This window comes from Coloeus monedula (assembly GCF_965178545.1).
Source record: "Coloeus monedula genome assembly, chromosome: 3".
Classification (NCBI taxonomy): domain Eukaryota; kingdom Metazoa; phylum Chordata; class Aves; order Passeriformes; family Corvidae; genus Coloeus; species Coloeus monedula.
The window spans coordinates 9735160-9754234 of NC_138783.1; the positions used below are offsets into that span (position 1 = coordinate 9735160).

The 19075-nt window shown below is 38.7% G+C and overlaps 1 protein-coding gene across 1 annotated transcript in view; it reads right to left on the reverse strand.

Annotated features, from left to right (window-relative positions):
• Positions 1-19075, reverse strand: part of ROBO2 (roundabout guidance receptor 2) — a gene marked incomplete at both ends in the record, with an annotated part of 433039 nt that overhangs the window by 38306 nt on the left and 375658 nt on the right. Inside the window, 6 exons of the mRNA XM_082279021.1 lie at positions 1590-1715; positions 2094-2375; positions 6638-6765; positions 8334-8376; positions 15428-15454; positions 17427-17609. Coding sequence (XP_082135147.1) covers positions 1590-1715; positions 2094-2375; positions 6638-6765; positions 8334-8376; positions 15428-15454; positions 17427-17609 — 789 coding nt within the window. The remainder of the gene's footprint in view (positions 1-1589; positions 1716-2093; positions 2376-6637; positions 6766-8333; positions 8377-15427; positions 15455-17426; positions 17610-19075) is intronic.

Consider the following 19075-nt stretch of genomic DNA (forward strand, 5'->3'; position numbering starts at 1 on the left):
ACTCCAGTGATGCTCTAATTATCAGACAATTTGAAGGTCTCCCCCCCAGTTTCTTGTGTATTACAGACATAATTATTCTGTATCAAAGGCATAATTAGTGGGCAAGGGAGAGCAAAATACTGACTCTGCAGTCCAATAATCTGACACTCATCTGAGCATTGGGTCATCCAGTTGTGAGCTGCCTTGGTCACAACAAGAGTGCCCTGGCCATAGAAAGACTGACAAACCCAAAGTTTCCTCATGTCATCAGAAAATTTACTTCAGACTGAGAAACACTACACAAAATATGTTGCACTTGAAATATTTGATTGAAGTCCAGCGTTTGATCAATGCGCATTTTCCAGTGACACCTGCTATTTTCTGAGAAAATTCTTAGGCAGTTGTAGCCGTCAACGTCCCTAAAGCGTGATACTGCTCTCTGATATCTGACACATATGTACCTCAGCACGTCAATTTATGCATTTTAATGAAGCCTGGGGAGCAAGCTGATTTCCTAAGCTACTTGTGAAAATATCTCACATGCAAGGAACATGAACCTTTTTTGAAGTATTGCATGAACTCAGCTCCCAGACACCTCTCCGACAATGCCATAAGCCTGTTTTTTGGTCTCACTCAAATCAGCTAATGCTCCCCCTTGAGAACACAAGACTTGCAAACACATTTGGCTATTTGAATCATGGGCCAATGATTAGAGGCTTCTTATCTCAAGATTCAATTTGAATAGTCATTTAAATTGACATAAAGAAGACATTGCTAGGTTTGGTCCGTTACTGTGATGACTGCTCCAGCTTAAAGCGGAAATTCAAAAGGCTGTGGATATAGTTTGAATATCAAAATTAAGTCCCTTCAGCTCTTTCATATTTCAGCTAGGTGAAATCACAGATTTTCATTTTAATTGCTGCCTTTTCAGTTTTTTTCTTAACAAAAAAAAAAAAAAAAAAAGACAGCTATACATAACATAAGCAACAAGTAAGCAAAATTAAAGAAATCAAGAGAAAAGGTGTGTTCAAATATAATACACAACCACATGTACTATGATCATTTTCATCTGATGAAAATGCATCATGTTTCCAATAGAACATGCAGCACACACATAAATACATCCTGCTTGTATGCAGACTTGGAACAATTTGTTGAAACCCCAGTGAACTTTCAGGGCCCTACAATTATTTCCAAGCTGCTTCACTGAAGAACAGCATTTAGAAACAGCTCGTGAGAGTGGGAGATCTGTTAACGACTCAATAAAAATATTAATCTCCTCATGAAGTTCAGTGTGGGGAGACCTATAAACTGAGGATGGATGAAGAAATACGTTTGCTCCATAGACTGTGTCAGGGAAAGGATGTGACAGGGAGAGGCTGGCAGTTGTGCTGACAAGCACCACATGGAAGGACTCTCCAGTTATCCCCAAGTAGGTTCTGCAAAAGGTTTTCGGCTTCAGTAGAGTCCCATGTGACATTGTTTGCTGATGGGCAGGAAGTCTCATGATTATCCTCAACTGGTGCCTGGGAGGTCTTCTGCCTCCCTGGCGAGCCGCTCACCAACACCCCTCCGTCCCTCACTCCCCTACGCACGGCGATGGAACCAACCTGAGAGGCTGCCACTCCTTTCGGAGCTGTTGTGGGAGCTGGTGGTGCTGAAATCCTGTGACTGGTTGTGTGGCAATCTATTAGCCAGTCCCTCAGCCACCCGGTAGTCAGGGATGTAAAGCAAGGCTAAGGGTTAAACGGCAGAGGTCACAGTGGCATCGTGGGATTAGTCGACAGCACAAGCACATGTGACACATGCAGTTAGCAAGTCAAGGGCAGATGGGGTGGGGTGGCAGGTTTTAACTTGGTTATTTTTAAAGGTACACCTACCCTAGCCTAATGGAAGGCAGATGGCTTGGTGACTAGCACAGGACAAAGAGCATTAAAAGCACAGTGCAATGTATTTTGTGATCAGGTGAGGTTCAGCACGCATGCAAGGTGTGCAAGCACTAGTTCAGGTCAATATGAACAGCGTCTCACAGAGCTAAAAAGAATTTTCTAATTCATGCATAGATGATACAGTACATAAAACCAAGGGCTCTGGAAAATAAAAGCTGCAATTACCATTGTTGCCTTTGCCTTGGTCTGGGAGAGAGTAACCAAATCCCATGAGGTCATTTTTTTGCTGAATTGAGCTTTTCCACTGCGGATCTGGTAAATCGACAGCCAGCTCGTGGATGCTGTTGGAATGCAGGATCTGGGTGGTGGCATACGGCGTAGCCTGAGTTATTTGACTGGAGCTGTTGTAACTGGTTTTGGTGGTGAAGTCGATGCTGCTGTAAATGGCTCCATCGGAAAGCATGGTAGCAGTTTTGTCCCCTTGCCCTGGCACTGGTGGCAGCACATCTGTGGTGAACACAGGGGAATGAAACAAATTGTTGATGCACAGGAAGCCTGAAAGTAGCAAGGTTTAAGCTGAGAAATAAACGTGTCATTTTGCACGTTTGCATTTCAGCCCAGACAGGTCCATGAGCCAACGAAGGGGAGATGATGTACAACCATCGCCAAGCTATCAGCAGCTGTGACAGGCCTACCACTTGTCCTTCACGTCTCACTGCCTAAAACCATCTTTTTTTTTTCCCCCCATACCTTCAGCTGTGAAAGTGAAGTTTGGAATATTTCTCTACTGAAGAATGTTTTCAATTGTTCACTCTATGTCAGAACCAATGAAACTGTCTGGGCTTCAGGGAAATGATGAAAGGAGAGAATTTACAAATCACAGAGGGAACTTGCCCAGCAAATACGTAGAAGAACTCCCAAAGCAATTTTTTAAGGGCATCACCTTGATTTCCTTGAAGTTTTTTGCATTAGTTTATCTAATTTTCCCTTTGACACTAGCCAGTACATTTCTTCTTTTCCACAAAAGAAAAACCTGACAAAAACAAGTTGTTCCTGATATGTGAAAGAAATTCTGTTATTCTGAATGGATTTAGGTGATCAGTCCCTCAAAATGGCAAAGCAATGTTGATAATGAAGAACAACTTGTTCAAAAACTCCAGTACATCTACCTGAAAAACCATTACAGCATATTAACTAAATATCTGCTGAATTTTCACCATATTTTGAATCCTATCCCACACTGCAATTTTTATCTTTCATCAGTTAGATTGGCAGTCTCTCTCCTTACTAAAGTGACCTTTTATAGTGGAATACTAGATCTAGAAACTGAGACTAGTGAAGTGTGAAGAACCTAATGATGACTGGCATGATGTCCCAAGGAGAACCACAGCTCAGCAGATAACCCTCCTTCCTGCTCTCTCAGAGGGCAATATATCAAATGGTACTATCTTCACAATTTATTTAGACTCTGAAAAGTTGAATCAACTCCAGAATGTGCTTCTTAAAAAATCGCTTCATTTACATGCCATTTTCTTTCTACAGCCAGATGGCAGATACGGGTTCCAACTGTTAGATCATACTTGAGATCATGCGTACTCCTACAGTGAGGATGTTCAGATCCCATTCTAGGGATCACAGACATTTTTATGTACCTTAAGCCCCAGAAAGAAAAGATGATTCTTGCACCTAGTCAAGGGTTTAAGCTCAGCTCCAGACTCAGATGTGGGTTTTGTGCAACCTCAGTGAATACAGTTGTTCTCTCACTGTCTCAAAGCCTTATCCAGCAATGAGATGTGACACCATGGATTCCTCACACTATCTGATTTTTTGTTTGTTTTTCTTGGTTTGTTTGGGGTTTAGGTTTTTTTTGGTTCCTGGGATGAACATTTAGATCACAGAATTATTTTCTTTTGCATTCAGGTGTGTAACTGAACATTTCAACATGGACCCTAATAATATCTTCAGTCTCAGGGCAGCAACATAATATTAACAATAAATATGGCATTAGCAAATGCTCAGCAGAGACACTGCAGAAAGAGAGATTAAATTTGGGTCTATTGGCATGATCTGGTTTTGCACAAAGCAGGGAAATGGGCACAATCAAGCATTTGAAAGATCTTAATTGTATTAACTTATATCTGCAGATAAATTGGAAGTGCAAAAAACCTACAATTAATGCAAACTACAGCCCGTATTTCAAAATCAGGTTGTTACTATCTATCTGCACACATGCAGTGTGCTTTCCAGGGGCAGTACACAAACAAAAATGCATCTATGTGCAAAAGAGATGTGAGAGACAAGTGCAGTCCTATCTTTCTTGCATTTCATCCACAATATCAACATTTCTCCTTTCCACAATCGGTTTCGTCAGAGTATAATGGCTCGAAGTTTAGTAAATAAATTCTGTTGTTGATGTATAAAGTGAAGTAAATCCAGCTCAACCTGTCTGTGTTGGATTTGAAGACTCAAGGAAGTAAAAACTAGCAAAATGCTCATCTCTGAATTACTCAGACATACATCTGTCTTTTAGAGCATATTTCTGGCAACTGAAGAGGTATCATCTCTACACAGCCATTTTAAAATGGAGAACTATTCATGTGCACACACTTGAAAGGGAAGTTGCATAGCTTCCCACAAGCCAAGGACTTTCAGTCATTCTTACTGATAAGCTGAGGTTCTCCAGACATTCTGGGAATTTTCAGTACAAGCACAGATTACTTTTTTGACCCCAGTGAGATGTACACATTAAGCACTCAAAGAGCCATTAAGTAGAGATTTTACAAAGTGCCACAGTCAAACAGTAGAAGTCAAGTGTGATTTTCCCAGCAAGTTGTCATAGCAAAAACACCACACTGTACATTTCAGACCGAAGATGAAGACACACTTCCCAATGGAGACTTTCCCTCAAACCCTCCAAAATCCAACTTTTGTTTGTAACTCTTGAGATAAATTAAATATCTCAAATTTTTGTGCAGGGAAGCTCCTTCTTGCTGCCTTGGAGATGCAATACCATTTTGTGGCCTTACATGACTCCAAACCTAACCTGTGCTTCCCACTTACAGCCTTGCTCTCAAATGCCTATCTAGGACAGTGGATCTCACTCTTAAGGGAAATGTTAGGACTGCCTGCCTCAGTTTCTGAGTTTCCAGGGTGACTGATTGTCACCCTACTCTTTTTAAAATTCTTACAGAATGTTTATATTATCACAGACCTTTTAACCAGTAAAAGAGGCCCAAATTCTATCTATATAGTTAATATTCCATCTCTACATGTTAAAATATTTCTAATTCATCTTTAATGTGGAAACATCTAATCTCAGCTGCTGAAACTGATAGGGATAAGTGATCCCAAGCCAGCCAGGATAAAAGTTTTAGCTCAACTGTAAAGATCATGGGTGGAATTAAGCTGCTGAATTTCAAAACGTAACTGTTGTTATCTCTTGCATGAATTTGGACCTATGCCTCATCCACACTTAGGCCAAAAATTTTAAAAAATGCTTCCAATTCCAGTCATATAGAGCCAAATGCCAGAAGAAAATGGTAATTTTTCTGTATTATGTGAGCTTAAGAAAAGATGGAAAAGTACTGAAGGGTTTTATTTTCAAGATATTCACAACAAAGAAGCTGGCAGAAATTCAGTTGCCTTGTAAATATTATCAAAATTTTTGCTTACTTTTGAATATTTTTGACAAGAACTTTATAACATTTTAATACAGAATATAAATCTAGTGTATTTTGTTGTAATTTTAAGTCACAGTAGTCAAACCACAGGCAAGAGTTTTTTCCTGGGAATGAATAACCAATATGAGGGACGGTCGTAAAAGCAGATTCTGGTCCAAAGCTGAATTCTTTTCACATTTATCAGTTTGATGGTTTTATAGATTTTTTCTTGAATTTTAATGCGATTTTGATGTAGAGTGTTGTCTTGATTTTTGTTTATCTATTTATGTCTTAAAAATATTTATATACTCATTTACATTAGGAAGTCTTCTCCTGGACACCAGTATGCAGAATTAGCTGTGTTTTCACAGAAACCAAGGAAGTAACAGAGAGATGTGAATTTTACTATGACTTTTAAAAATCCCAATTCTACATCTTAAAATTCCCATTTGAGTTAAATGTTTGAAAGGAAATAACGCCTCTAAAGATTCATCATTGTAACAATACACCTTTACCTCATTCCCCCAAAGGTGCTTTCTCAAGTCAAAATGGCAACAAACCCCTAAAAGATCTAAATAGCTCCCTTTTATGTATCCTTTCTTCCAATGAAAAAGAAATTTGCTTAAGACCTTTGAGGTTTTCTTCACAGGTTATGGTTGAGACCAAGAGCAGGCCCTCAGCAGGAAGAGGACAGGGAAGGTGACAGCAACAAAGTTCTCATGTCCTTCTGTTGAAGCAACATCCTTCCTGCATCCCCTGTGTTCTCCTCTGCTCTTAGGGACATACTCCATCCCTGGCTATACTGCCCTGCACAGCACATTGCTCACCTCCACACGAAAGGGAATGAGGTTGAGACACAAATACATTTCTCTTGACATCGTAAGCAGACCCTGCCTCACCACTGCAGGGCAAATTACAAACTAGACCTACATTTTAAAGTAAGAAGAGATAAAGCAAAAGGAACATTTTAAAGTCAATTTTCAATCAAATCTAGAAAGAAACACATAGAAAGAACTATAATGATAAAAACATTATACAGTATTCATCATAGATGTTAATTAATGGAAGCCTATTTTATAATATTGGGTGACTTAATTAAAGGAAACCTACCTCCACGACCAAAATTCCCAAGGTCATTGGGTCCACTAGTGCTGTTATTTACTGGCAGACTTGTGGCAGGCCAAGAGTCTGCAAGCCAAGGATAACTGGGGTCACTGGCATTCAACAGACCTGGTCGACTGAAGCAGAATAAGGAAAAGAGATATACACACAAATATATATACACATGTATATATCTAAAATTGCAATATCTGTGAGACAAGTAGTGAAGGAAGAGGGTATATTACTGTTCTTCTAACACCACAGGTAACTAACAGTTTAGGAGACTTTAATTTATTTCAAATTACAATTGTATAGCCTTTGATGATTTAAAGACCTTGAGCAGTTAATTAAGGTTATATACAAATCAACTTTGTCAGTAGAAGTGGGACTAGGCATCCATCGTGACTCTGCCAGAATCCAAATGAACTCCGTTGTCTGTGTGAAACAGGAGTTAGGCAGCACCATTATGGGATCCTATGCCAGGGCTGAATGATAAATTACCACCTCAAGGGAGCCATCACTCAAACTGATTGCTCCATATCAGCCATTTCCAGGACTTTGGGCCACTATTTCTTCCTTCCCTTGCATCCCAAATGCATGCCTGTCATCTACAGGCTGGTAACTCTTTCTTTGAGCACTCTTGGATGGTTTAGAGGCAAACAGGTTTGAGAAGGATTAATGGGAAGTCCACAGCTATCTCTATGTGCCACTACTGCATGGCTTTTATATCCCTGTATTTCCCAGCTTTCAGAGCAGCCTTAAACAGGGAGCATGGTGAAAGAGAAGGCACACTCAGGCCATAAGGCACTGTGTCTCTCCCACCCCAGGAAAAACAGAAATTTAGCAAGGCAGGTGGATTTGTTTGTATTTGTATTTAGCACGGAAAACAAATCATTTGCTGCAGACCCCCTCTTCTCCCAAATGAAAACAAAAAGGCGTCCACAGTTCTGCAGTTTTCCTAGGTTATTAAAGCACTCCTGAAGTTGGAGCAACATCTCCGATCATTGAACATTATAGACCCCTGCCTGGAACAATCCCTAAGAGAAACATCGGTTTCTATGGAAACCGCAATAAGACGACCCAGCCGCATTCTCGCCACATCTACTTGCTCTCATTAGGCCTAATCTCTTTTTTGCTAAAATATTGATTAAACAGGAGATTGGAAGTTATTACCAGGGCCTAATTACAATCTCCATATTGGCAAAGGGAAAATAGATGAGGATATATGGGCCCGTTATCAGCTTTTATCAATTTCAATTGAGTAGCCAAAGTTGTGGAATCCAGTCCTATCAATCTACAGCCTATTCATCATCCATGAATCATTTATTTCGTGATCGATTAAGTGTAATTGTTCACTCACAGCAATTTAGGGGGAGCCAATAAGGAGTCTTAAACAACAGCAACTTCATTTGCTAATGTCTAATTAATGCAATAAACATCCCAGTAACAAATGAACACATTCTTTGTGATATTTACTACTCATTTCTTCCAGGACATCTGGGAGATATGAAACATCTGGGCTTGCTTCTTCCAAAGTGCACAACAGATAGGTCATTAAACCTTGCGGTAAGGTAGTTAACTCCTCCTAGCACTATCAGTCTTCCCAATGATGGGATATGACCCAAGTGCATCACCTATAGCATTTTTCAGATCCCTTATTTTAAAAATAAACACAGGGGAAAGACCTTTACACAAAGAAACATACCTTCCATTGCTCATTAGTCCTCCATCTCCTCTTTGGAAAGTGACTGTGTTTTGGTTGGAAAAAAAAAAACAAACGAACATACACACACACACGCACACACATATAAGACAGGGAAAAATCAGTTAGTAATAATTAAAAGTAACAATTCAAACTGCTCAGTGTCCGAGGTTAGGGGTCTCTTGGCATCATCCCATAACTAAGTACAGAAATGATAAGAAGAGGCTCAAGCACATCAGGGCTACAGTTCACTTAGGATTTCACTGCACATTACTGATTGACACCACCTTGCTCTGTACCTTGCAAGGCAAAGCAGCCACCTGGGCAAAAGGCCTGAATTCACCACAGGCCCCTTCATATGACTTTGTGTTGCAAGTCTGAGCCATGTGATGAAATTGTTTTCTTGGCATGCTTCTGCTTCAGTACATAATGACATTGCAGCAGTGAGTTAATAACATCATGTCGTAATGCAGTAATATAATGTCACCACACAAATATGCCATTTCCCAGGACAAACACAAAGAGGTGGCAGCTCTATTACAGCTGAAGAGATGGAAAAAAGCATCCAGCCGCACCTTTTCCATTAGAAGTACAGTTTAAGAACTAGCACCCACACATAAATGCATACATGCCAGTGTGTCTGGGATGAAAAAGTGTTTCCAGCCTTCCATCCATGGGGGATGCCAAAGACATAATCAGAGGGAGACAGTTGGTTTTATGTCTCCATTCACAGGTGTTTGACAAAACCAGCCTCTCCCTTATCTACCTTATTAACAGGATTACATTTCAGGGCAATATGGGTAAACCCATGTTACTGGTGAGATGCTAATTGACAACATTTGATGGTCCTTTTTGAAACACTGAAAAAATATTTTGAATCAAGGCCAACAGACTACTCTGGTTCTCAGTGACAATATCCCATTATTTATTGTCAGGCATAGATAAGGCAGATTATTAAATTATACCAATGTCCTGGACACCTGCCTCCTTACAGGCCCCTGACTGGATGAGGGCTTGAATTTCAGTGAGGAATGGAAGAGTTTGTTAATTTAAGATAGCTTAATTTAAGATAGACCTTCATTTGGAAATACTATTTACCTTTGTAAGACAGGTGTTCCCATCATTAAAATATAACTCCCACAGTATTTGCAAGAGTTTCCAAGTGTTAGTCCAAATTACACTAACTCAGGATTAGGCTTCCTATTATACACTATTCTAATCAGTTACTGCACGCAATAGGAATTCTGTGTTCATTTAAAAAAATAAGCAATGACATAAAGCCACTGGGAAAACCCTTCTGATACCTTATAGAATCCTGGTTACTTTATTAACTCCTAGGATAATTTCACAGTGTACACTCAGCAAAGGGGACAAAACTGGCCCCTCTGGAAGCTCTGCTGGAAGAATAGCAGGGTGATTAATTATCCTTCACTGCACAGCAGACTAATACCAATATCAGAAAATCACTGCAGTCATATGTCACATCAAAATGGTTAATAGCTGAATTTTGAAAGGGTGTAATCAAACCAATTAATGAAAAGATAATCAAAATGCAAGTATGGAAAGTACTAAATAAAGGTCTGCTTTGAAAAACAAGACGTGGTAAAACATTGTGGGTAATTAATTTTAGAGGCAATGCTACTTTCATTCACGTGGTACCTAACAGGCTGTCAAATGACTGTACCACTCATTGCTTAAAAGTGAACAATCTGAAGTGCTGTGCATATCATATGTGGATATGCGAAGATGCAGGTATTGCCTGGCTTTGTTTCCAAGTATCTTGGTCAAAAGTACATTAGATCCTGTTTCCTTTCTCCTCCTCTCCTCCAAATTTAATACTTGATTTCTCCAACTTTCTGCATTTGTCAAAGTGACAAGAAATAAGGAAAATGAGAAAAAAAGGCTTGTTCAGTAGCAACCTTTATAAATAAAGTTTACAGATCTAAGGGAACTGCAGCAAAACATATTTTCTGAAAACTGCTTGGATTAATGCTCTTGTTTAGACTGTCATCCACAAGAAATTATTTTGAAGTAATTTGTTGCCACTCGTATAGCACATACAGGTGTGTGAGTTCTAAAAGTGCACGTCCTACGGAGGAAAAAAACCCCAACAATATTTGCGGTCTACAAAATATTTCTATCCCTGTGTACCTTTATAAAACAAAGCTAATACAGAGGAGCTGGCTGGATTTCAGCAGTATTTGCCTGACACATTTTATTTTCTGTGTAGGCAGGTATGGAAAAACTCCCAGGCATGCTGTGAGAAATGTATCAAGAAGACATGACATAGAGACCTCTTTGCTAGAGCCATAATTGCTGCAGGTTTGCTGTGGCATAGGAGATTGCTGAGGAAAAACAAGAATCACAGAATTTGCTCCTTTTTCTTCCTTGTGTCCTGATGGTATGAACTGTTGCCTTTTTTGTTTTTTTTATTAATTTCCTGTGTTAAAAAATCTTACACCCTCCCAATATAAGCATCATCTTTAGAAGAAAGGTTGAGCTTGCAGTGACATTGTTTTTCCTAGGGAAGACTGAGTCTGGTTTATGTGATGTGCATGGAGCTAGGAAGGAAAACAGGTTTTTTCATTTACCCTTCACCCTGTACACCAGTGTACACATGGTTATAATCTCAATGAGAAAATAAACAAGAAAGCATTTTACTTATTTATTTCTTGGTGTAAAAGGCTTTGGAATATCAACTAAAATTGACAAAATTCCTCTAGAAGTGTGGCCATGTCACCGGGATGCTACAAAACCCCCCCATATTCCTGATGCCACCCATAAATGGGCTACCTGAGGTTGGATAGAGAAGGTGCCTTTCTTTTAGTATCAATGTTGTGAAAGGCAAGACAGCTAACAACGGAAGATATGGTCAGGCTGCCAACACAAGCACTATGTTTATCATTCCTGCCATACATTTTGTCAGCATTTTTGCCTGCAGTTTGATTTCTGCAATTACAAAACAAGTCTAAACGCCTGAATAGGAGCATACTTAATGCAATGCAGGCTTGTAGATGTCACTGTAAAAATAAAACACACAGACAGCTGGCTTTATTCATCCTGTCTCCACTTCAGAAAGCAGCAGAGCAATTTCAAGGGGCAATGTAAGAGGAGGAAGGGAAGGATGCCCCTATCGCTGACCCACCCATCTCCCTTGCTTTTTATCACCAAGGAAGCAAAAAAGCTCTTTCAGCAGTCTTTGCATCTGATACATGTTCTTAGAAAGGCTGAAGACCTGCAGGGATGAGATTGGTTTTCAAAAGAAGATGAAAAAGTAACCTCTGCATAGAGAGGTTTTGAAGGAATCCCCACTAGCTTATACTTCAAGGACTGCAAAAATGCAGAAATATAATTCAAAGTGCATTTTAACTGCATAAATATTTCAGGAAATTATATTGTATATATATGTATGAAAAACAGCATATGTTAAGGAGCTTTTCACATGCTTTTTATTAAATATATAAGGAGGTACCAAAACCATTTACTAATATTATCTGACAAGGTTAAACTTAATCTTCATGCCTGCTAGAACTGGAAAAATATGAATGTATAGTAAGTCGACATTCTGAGGCAAGGAAGCTTTAGAAAGCTTTAGAAAGCTTTCTGTACGCCTATCTCTAGTAGGCCACATTTTCCTAGTGCAAATGAAAACTTTAATGTTGCCAGCCAAGTCTCATTCCTTTTACTGATAAGCTGTTCCTCAAATATGAATGTAGATTAATCCTCTTTAAATAAGCATTAACTCAGAGCAGATAATCAGCACATAAAAATTCCATCAAATCTTCTGTCTACCTTTGGATGATTCTGTCATATAGTTTATCCTCATTTAACAGTTTCGGGAGTTGCACATAAAATGTGTAGTGTTCCATGATTCTCTATCTATTTTTAATTTGTTTTCTATTTACTGAGTTTCATAAAATCTTTAATCCCAAGGAGCACTAGTCACTAAATAAGCTTACCTACTCATAAGTTAAAATACGTATTTACTTTTTTTGCATGACTGATGGCCTAGACACTTGAAAACACCTGAATATTCTGGTGAGTGGGTACTGGCACAACAAGCTTGAGGGCAGAGGAAAGATAAGCAGATAAATTAAATTTCTTTTTTTTTCCCTACAAATGGATTCCATCCCTTTTCACAGAAACTTGAAAAAAGAATTGCAACCTCCAATATAAAATACACAAATTATGTTCTGTTGCTGTAATACAATATTGAAATAATCCATGTGTTATACAAGAAGTGGTCAGATATGTCTTTTGTGCCAGGTATCTTTGTATCACATAGAAGCCCACCTTGCATGTTTATTTCCAGGCAAATGGAGTAAAGGGTAACCATAAAAATACAACAAACAAAAAAATCCCAGTGCAGCAGTTCACACAAACTCACAAAAGTAAGACCAACCCATCCTTTATATTACAGGAGAGATGGCTGAAAAGGGGCAACAGTTGTGTTTAGTGTCTCTGTGCCAAATTTGGTTTTGCTGAGAGTATGTCACAGTCACAAAAATGCGTAGTCCTTGTACAGCTGCAGATGATGACACTACTGCTTACCAACAGAACCTAACAAACGTATTAGCTGAATTTTATGTTTTGCAGCACTGGTATTACTGAGAACCAAGGCCTGGCGAGTCATGGTGGAAAGGGAAGTGGAAGAACAGTGATGTACAGAATCGTGGCTCAATAACTACTGGAGTCAGTTCAACTGAAAATAACAAGAGATTTGGCTATGATTATCAATGTCACTTTATTTGTGACCCCCTCAGCCATTGATCAGTGCTTATGAAAATGTTCACAAAGACAGAAAGCTAAAAGTATTTAACTCAATCAGTTATTCTTCCCTGACACAAATCGTTATGAACTGCCTGACATTTGCTGTTTGCTCTTCTCTCACATGTTAACAGTGGTTTAGTCACAAAGCAGAAATTGTACATCTTAGGAGCCTATTAACGGAATACAAACAACAAATGGTCCTAGTGAATGACCCATAATCTGAAAATGACCTGAAAGAACATTTTTAGCAAGTAATTATAAAACTGCAAGATTTGGACTTTTAAATGACTATTTTTAGTGTTCTAAATTCTACACATAGGCAAATACAGATGAAGAAAAATAAAACAAAAAATATTCACATCAGAAATAACGGGATTTTTTTCTGTGTGTGAAATAAAGTAAGTATATGACTGTTCCACTAGTAGATTTGATTCTCTACCACACAGTTAAATCTGTACATTCTGCAACAGTCTGGAGGAAGAATTTAAAGCATATGTCTGAACAAAAAGTGTGTGTCTTCTAAAATCTGAGTCTATTAGGATAAATTCATCTCTAGTAAAAATTCATTGACAGCTGTCTCTGAGGAGATTCTGAAAGCTACATACCACTGTCTAAATAACTGCATCTAAACCCAAAGTGTTTCTGAATCATAACTTTGAGGGAACAACATACAGTTGTGAGTGTCAAACCTCCACAAGCATAGGTATGTCTTTCTAAACGATATTATCAAGTGAAAATTCAAATATTAGAGAATTAACAAAGTTTCCTATGGAACTCTGGGTCTAAAGATAAGAAACACGCACTCTGTTCTGTCATAAGGAAAACCTTTTTTTAAATTAAAAAATGTTTTTTGGACCTGACTACTGGAGGACTTAGGTTCTCAATTCCTCCAAAGGTTATTATAAGCCAGGAAACAGAATAGTTCTACAAAGTCTGCAAGATGTCAAAACTGCTTCTAAAAAAGAATGTTTTTGGCAGTACCTCCAATATATCCCAGTTGCCCAGCACATGTGGATCAACAGCACTAAATCATGCTCAGAACCTGTGGCTCCAGCCCAACCCCGTGTCATGCCAGTGCGTGCTACAAACACAACGGTGAAAATGCACCACAGCTCAAGACAGCTGACAGTCATAGGCACCAAATGCAAAGATGTATCGTTGAATTTTGGAAAAAATCCTATGTTGTGTCTCAAAGAAAAGGCAGTTGAGTGTTTAGGGTGGGATGTGTTGTGCCATAGCTTACAGTAACCTGACCAAATCTGCCTGGAAGGTAGGGGAGCAATCCTGAGCCCCCAGAGCTTTTCCACAAGGATATTTCTCCCTCAGAATGTCATGGGCTTCTGGGGCACACACCACCACCTTTGGTCATCTGCTCTTTCCTGCTAAGCTGAAGACCTGCTGTGGCTGAAGACAAGCAAGAGTCAGGGAGCAGCTACTGAGCATGAGGAGACAGCTCTGGTAAAGGCAACTGGGGCGCCAAACGATACCCCAAAAACTTGACAGGCTTCTGCTGGAAAATGCCAAGATTTATCAGCCTTTTACACTGTAACACTGAGGTACAATTAGTTTTGAGTTTCTAAATCTCGAGCTTAAGTATGAGAGCAGAAGCTAACTGTTTGTATTAATTATTACTATTAGTTGTATACTCTATTTTTCCTGGCTATCCATATATTGAATAAGCTGTTTGCAACCCGCTGTTTCAGCCACATTTCATTTATGCTTCACATCTCTTTAATTATGCTTATGATAAAAGTCTACCATACGCTATCTTTGTTAGAGATAAGAAAAATAGGGTACCAGCTCTGAGCTGGGTAGTAAGAAAAAACCCCAAATGTTTCAATTTCAAAAACCCTGTAAAGGCAATGAATGCATCAGTTAGTGACTAGATTGCTTGAAGGTCTGAACACCTCACAGTAAGGCAAACATCTACTAAACTAAGAGCTAAAGTAGAAGAAAGTTCCATTTCTCCTTTTGGATCTGCTAAACTGAGCAGTTTTAAAATCAAAATTCAGTTATATATGAATAATGCTTGTTTATGCTAAGTTGGTTCAAGCATCTGGTCCTGCAAATTACTTTCAAAACTGTATTTCAGAGAGTTAGATAAGTACGTATGCAGAATTATAGTGACAGAGACATTAACGGTGATAGATTTTACTTTTCCCTGGAATCAGAAGGAGAATTTATGCTACATTTTGATCACAGATAAGCAGCCAGAGTATTTCTCTTTGTACTTGGGTTTGGTTCTGCATATCTCACATGTTCATAAACACTTCGGTAGCTAATGCTTGCAATGATGTGTTGGTAAGAGACAGACTAATGGACAGTACCTGCAGGGGTGAAGGTGAAGGACTGAACTGCAAAACAAGAAAGCAAACACATTGTGAGTTACACACCCTGACAAAAAGCGCTAATTGCAGGGCACAGGTTTCCTCTGGAAATCACTCAGTGGGGGTCGAATATCATAAGCAGGACATAACAGCTGAGCTTAAAGCACTGACCAGCCAGCAGCCAATGAGAAATGATGATTGGAAAGATGAGCAGTGAATTTTGACAGTCACATTTGAAGGCTCTCTGTGTGGACATGCTGTTCTCCAAGTTGTAAACATTAGGATGAACTTTGAAGCATGATCTGTTATCTACTTTCCTTGCTGAAAGCATACACAATTTCATGATGCAATCAATGTTCACATCACACTTAGATGCAGCAAATGCCATGAGAAGGAATGAGTTGCACGAGACACGCTGTTTATAATTACTTACAGGTATGCTCTTCAAGTAATAGAAGACTGCTCTCAATTCTCCCTCACCTTAAAATGCCAACTCACACACAGGATTAATAATTCTCCTTTTTAAGAAAAATCTAATCTCAGCTTGTGTCCAAAGCTTTAGATAGGACTATTTCCTAAGATGAATAACAGAGCAGCTGTCTCTAGGATAAGAAATCTTGGGATCTAGAATGATATTTCATATAAGCACATGTGTAAGTGTGTGAGATACACATTAATTTCTCAACACTACTTCCACCTCTCGGAGAGTAGAAGTCACTGCTATTAAAGGAAAGAAAAAAAATCACCTTGGGACAAAGCACAGCCCATGAATGACAGAGGTCATGTGGTGACACAAAGTGAGGTTCCACAAAAGCCAAGAAGATCCAAAAGCCACTGGTCTCTCCATCCTCTCTTTCCACTGCTCATCTGACATCTTCTTGTCCCTTTACTAAGCCAGTAGAAAACAAATCCAGCAGGAAGGATTGAAAACCAACATGGAATAGTTTCCTGCTGGTTTAGTGAGCCCAGTCAGGACCCTGAGGACTCTGACAATGGCTAAGCTGAACTAAGGACATTTTGGCTGTGACTGATTGTGGGTTTTCAGCAAGTTGTTGCTCAGCCATTTAGGGAACCTGAGTCCTTGGTCTCGCATTTGATAACTTGTAAATAGAAGAGCACTTGTGTAACTTTAGCATAATATAATGTCAACACTAAATATGTTGTGTCCTCAACTGAGCAAATGTTTTCTCTTTTTAAGTGTTAATAAGAACTACAAGAGAACCTACTGCAATATTTGAAGAATTGGGGTATTTTTTGTGTTAAATTAGGCTTCAGAGTAGACCATTTTATGACAGTTGACCTGACTTCCCAAAAATTCGTAAGAATCCTGAAAACAGAATAATCCACAAAACAAACAGGTTGGGGATAGATGAAAATATTTTCATCTGGCAAGTGTATTTAATTTTCCAAACGTAGTTTTCAAAACCTAATTTATAACTGGAGCAAGCATTTAATGAAAGAGAACATTCCAAGACGTTCTACCTCCAAGACAAAGCTATTTAGGGCTTCTGCCTTAGGTAACTTTTGATCACACTTCTCTGTTTAATACATCATTCTTCTCTTCCAGCTACAGGTATGAAGTCACTGATTAAGTACCTTCATTTATTTGCCATGCACATGGCTCCAGAGACATGGAAATGCACAGGAATGAAGGAGAAGACAAATACTCTTTAACTTTCAATGATGCTGCACTGCAAACAGAGTGCCTCCTCAGCAAGGGGAAAGAGGAACAGTTAATCCCCTTTTTTACTCTTTTAATGCTAGATGTGCTGGAGATGTAAAAATACTGCCTTATGATAATGATGAAATGTGGTACCGAGCAATGCATTTAAAGCTTCTCATACACCAGCAATTTCACAGCATACATTTAAAACAAGCATACAGAAGTCACCCAGGACACTTTTGCCGTAAGTTCAATGTGGGTTTTAGGTAAGTTTAGTAGCCCCTGTTCCTTTCATGATAGCACCTGGTGAGATGGTAATAAAGTCACTGCTCTTACCAGCATAATTGCTGAGCCCCTTCCTCTTCTTTCTTCGCCAGTACAGCCAGATGCTGAAACCCATGAGAATGACCCAACATGCACCACCAATGCCAGCTATAAAGGCAGGCTGCTTGACCACATCAGTGATTTGCTCAGTTATGCTGTTGTTATTTTCGGTGATGACAACTTCATTACGACCTCCTGCATGAGAGAAATTGAACAGAATACGGTAATTCCGGATTCTGTAACACACAGATGAACCAGTACTACAAATTAAAATTTAAAAAAAACCAGTAATGGGTCTCAAAAGAATTACCGACAGTAGAAGAACTTTAAGAAGTAGAAATGCACACCAGTGTTTCTAGACAGTAAATCTATAGCCATTTTGCAGATATATATTTGCAAAGATAGACCTATAGCACACTCCCAAGTAATCTAACAGATGCCAATCCAGAGCTTTTTTTTAACAATATACATATTTGGTAGTTTGTTTTTCCATAATTATACAAAGAATACAATAATGAGAAAATGAATCACAGGAAACTAAAAAAAAAATAAATCAAGTAATCAATAAATAGCTTTTTCCAAATGAGTAATCCAAAACCAAAATATGCTACAACATCAGAAGGCCAAAAATTCTTACTTAACCCATTTGTTTTCCTTGAATACTGGTTTCCAAATTCAAAATAAACAAAAAAATAAATGCACTTTCCGCTGGGGCAAAGATGCATTTTCCAGCAATTATTTCAAGGGGAAAATGGTTCATACAACTTCTAAGTGTACCATCTTTGACACAAAGCATAAAATTGCAGTTAACTGTAAGCACTGAACAATCACAGCAACAGATGATATTTTTTTTCACCTAGAATATGCATGACAAATTCTTAACATCAACCTGCAAGAAATAATTATTACTTGGAATACCAATTAAAGTGACATGCATCAAAGAATCACTATATAGGGCCTTAGATTGTATATTACAGTAGAAAACTGTAAATTCCAGTAGATGCTCTCATTGGTTTTCTGCCCCTCTTTCTGTAAAAGGGAACTCTTCTAAAAGAAAAAGCTTGGTGTTTGGCTTGAAAACCAATACTCAGAAAAATTTGAATGGAAATCCAGGAAATGCTAAGGATATAGTTCTATATCCTATATAGGGCCAGCATTTTCAAATTGTCAAAAATAGTTTAGTTTTTAAATTAGGAAATGCAGGACATATTTTTCTAAAAAAACCCCAAAATTTGATTCTATGTATACTTTATATAAACTGCCCAAATCTGCAGTTTTGAAATTTGTGAAAGATTACCCATCATTTCCAGTAAAAGCATTTATATAGCTCAATCCTTGAAATGTTTAGGCAATATTACCAGATGCCTGTATGCACGCTGAAGAGCTGCAAGAGTAGCTACTCTACTGAGACAAAGAAGATGCAAACACTATGATTCTCAATTATGAGAGTCTATCACACACATAAAAGTAGTTGAACATTGCAATAAAACACTGAAATGGTTGCCTAGAGGAAATTATTAAAAGTACTGTATCATTATGCTGTGCTGTGAAAATGGACTTATTCCTTTTCTATAATTCAGCAATGGTTAGATTTACTCCTTCCAAAAGAGCAGCTCGCTGGCTTCAGCCTAAAGCCAGCACTCAGGGTCTCTGGCTAAAGC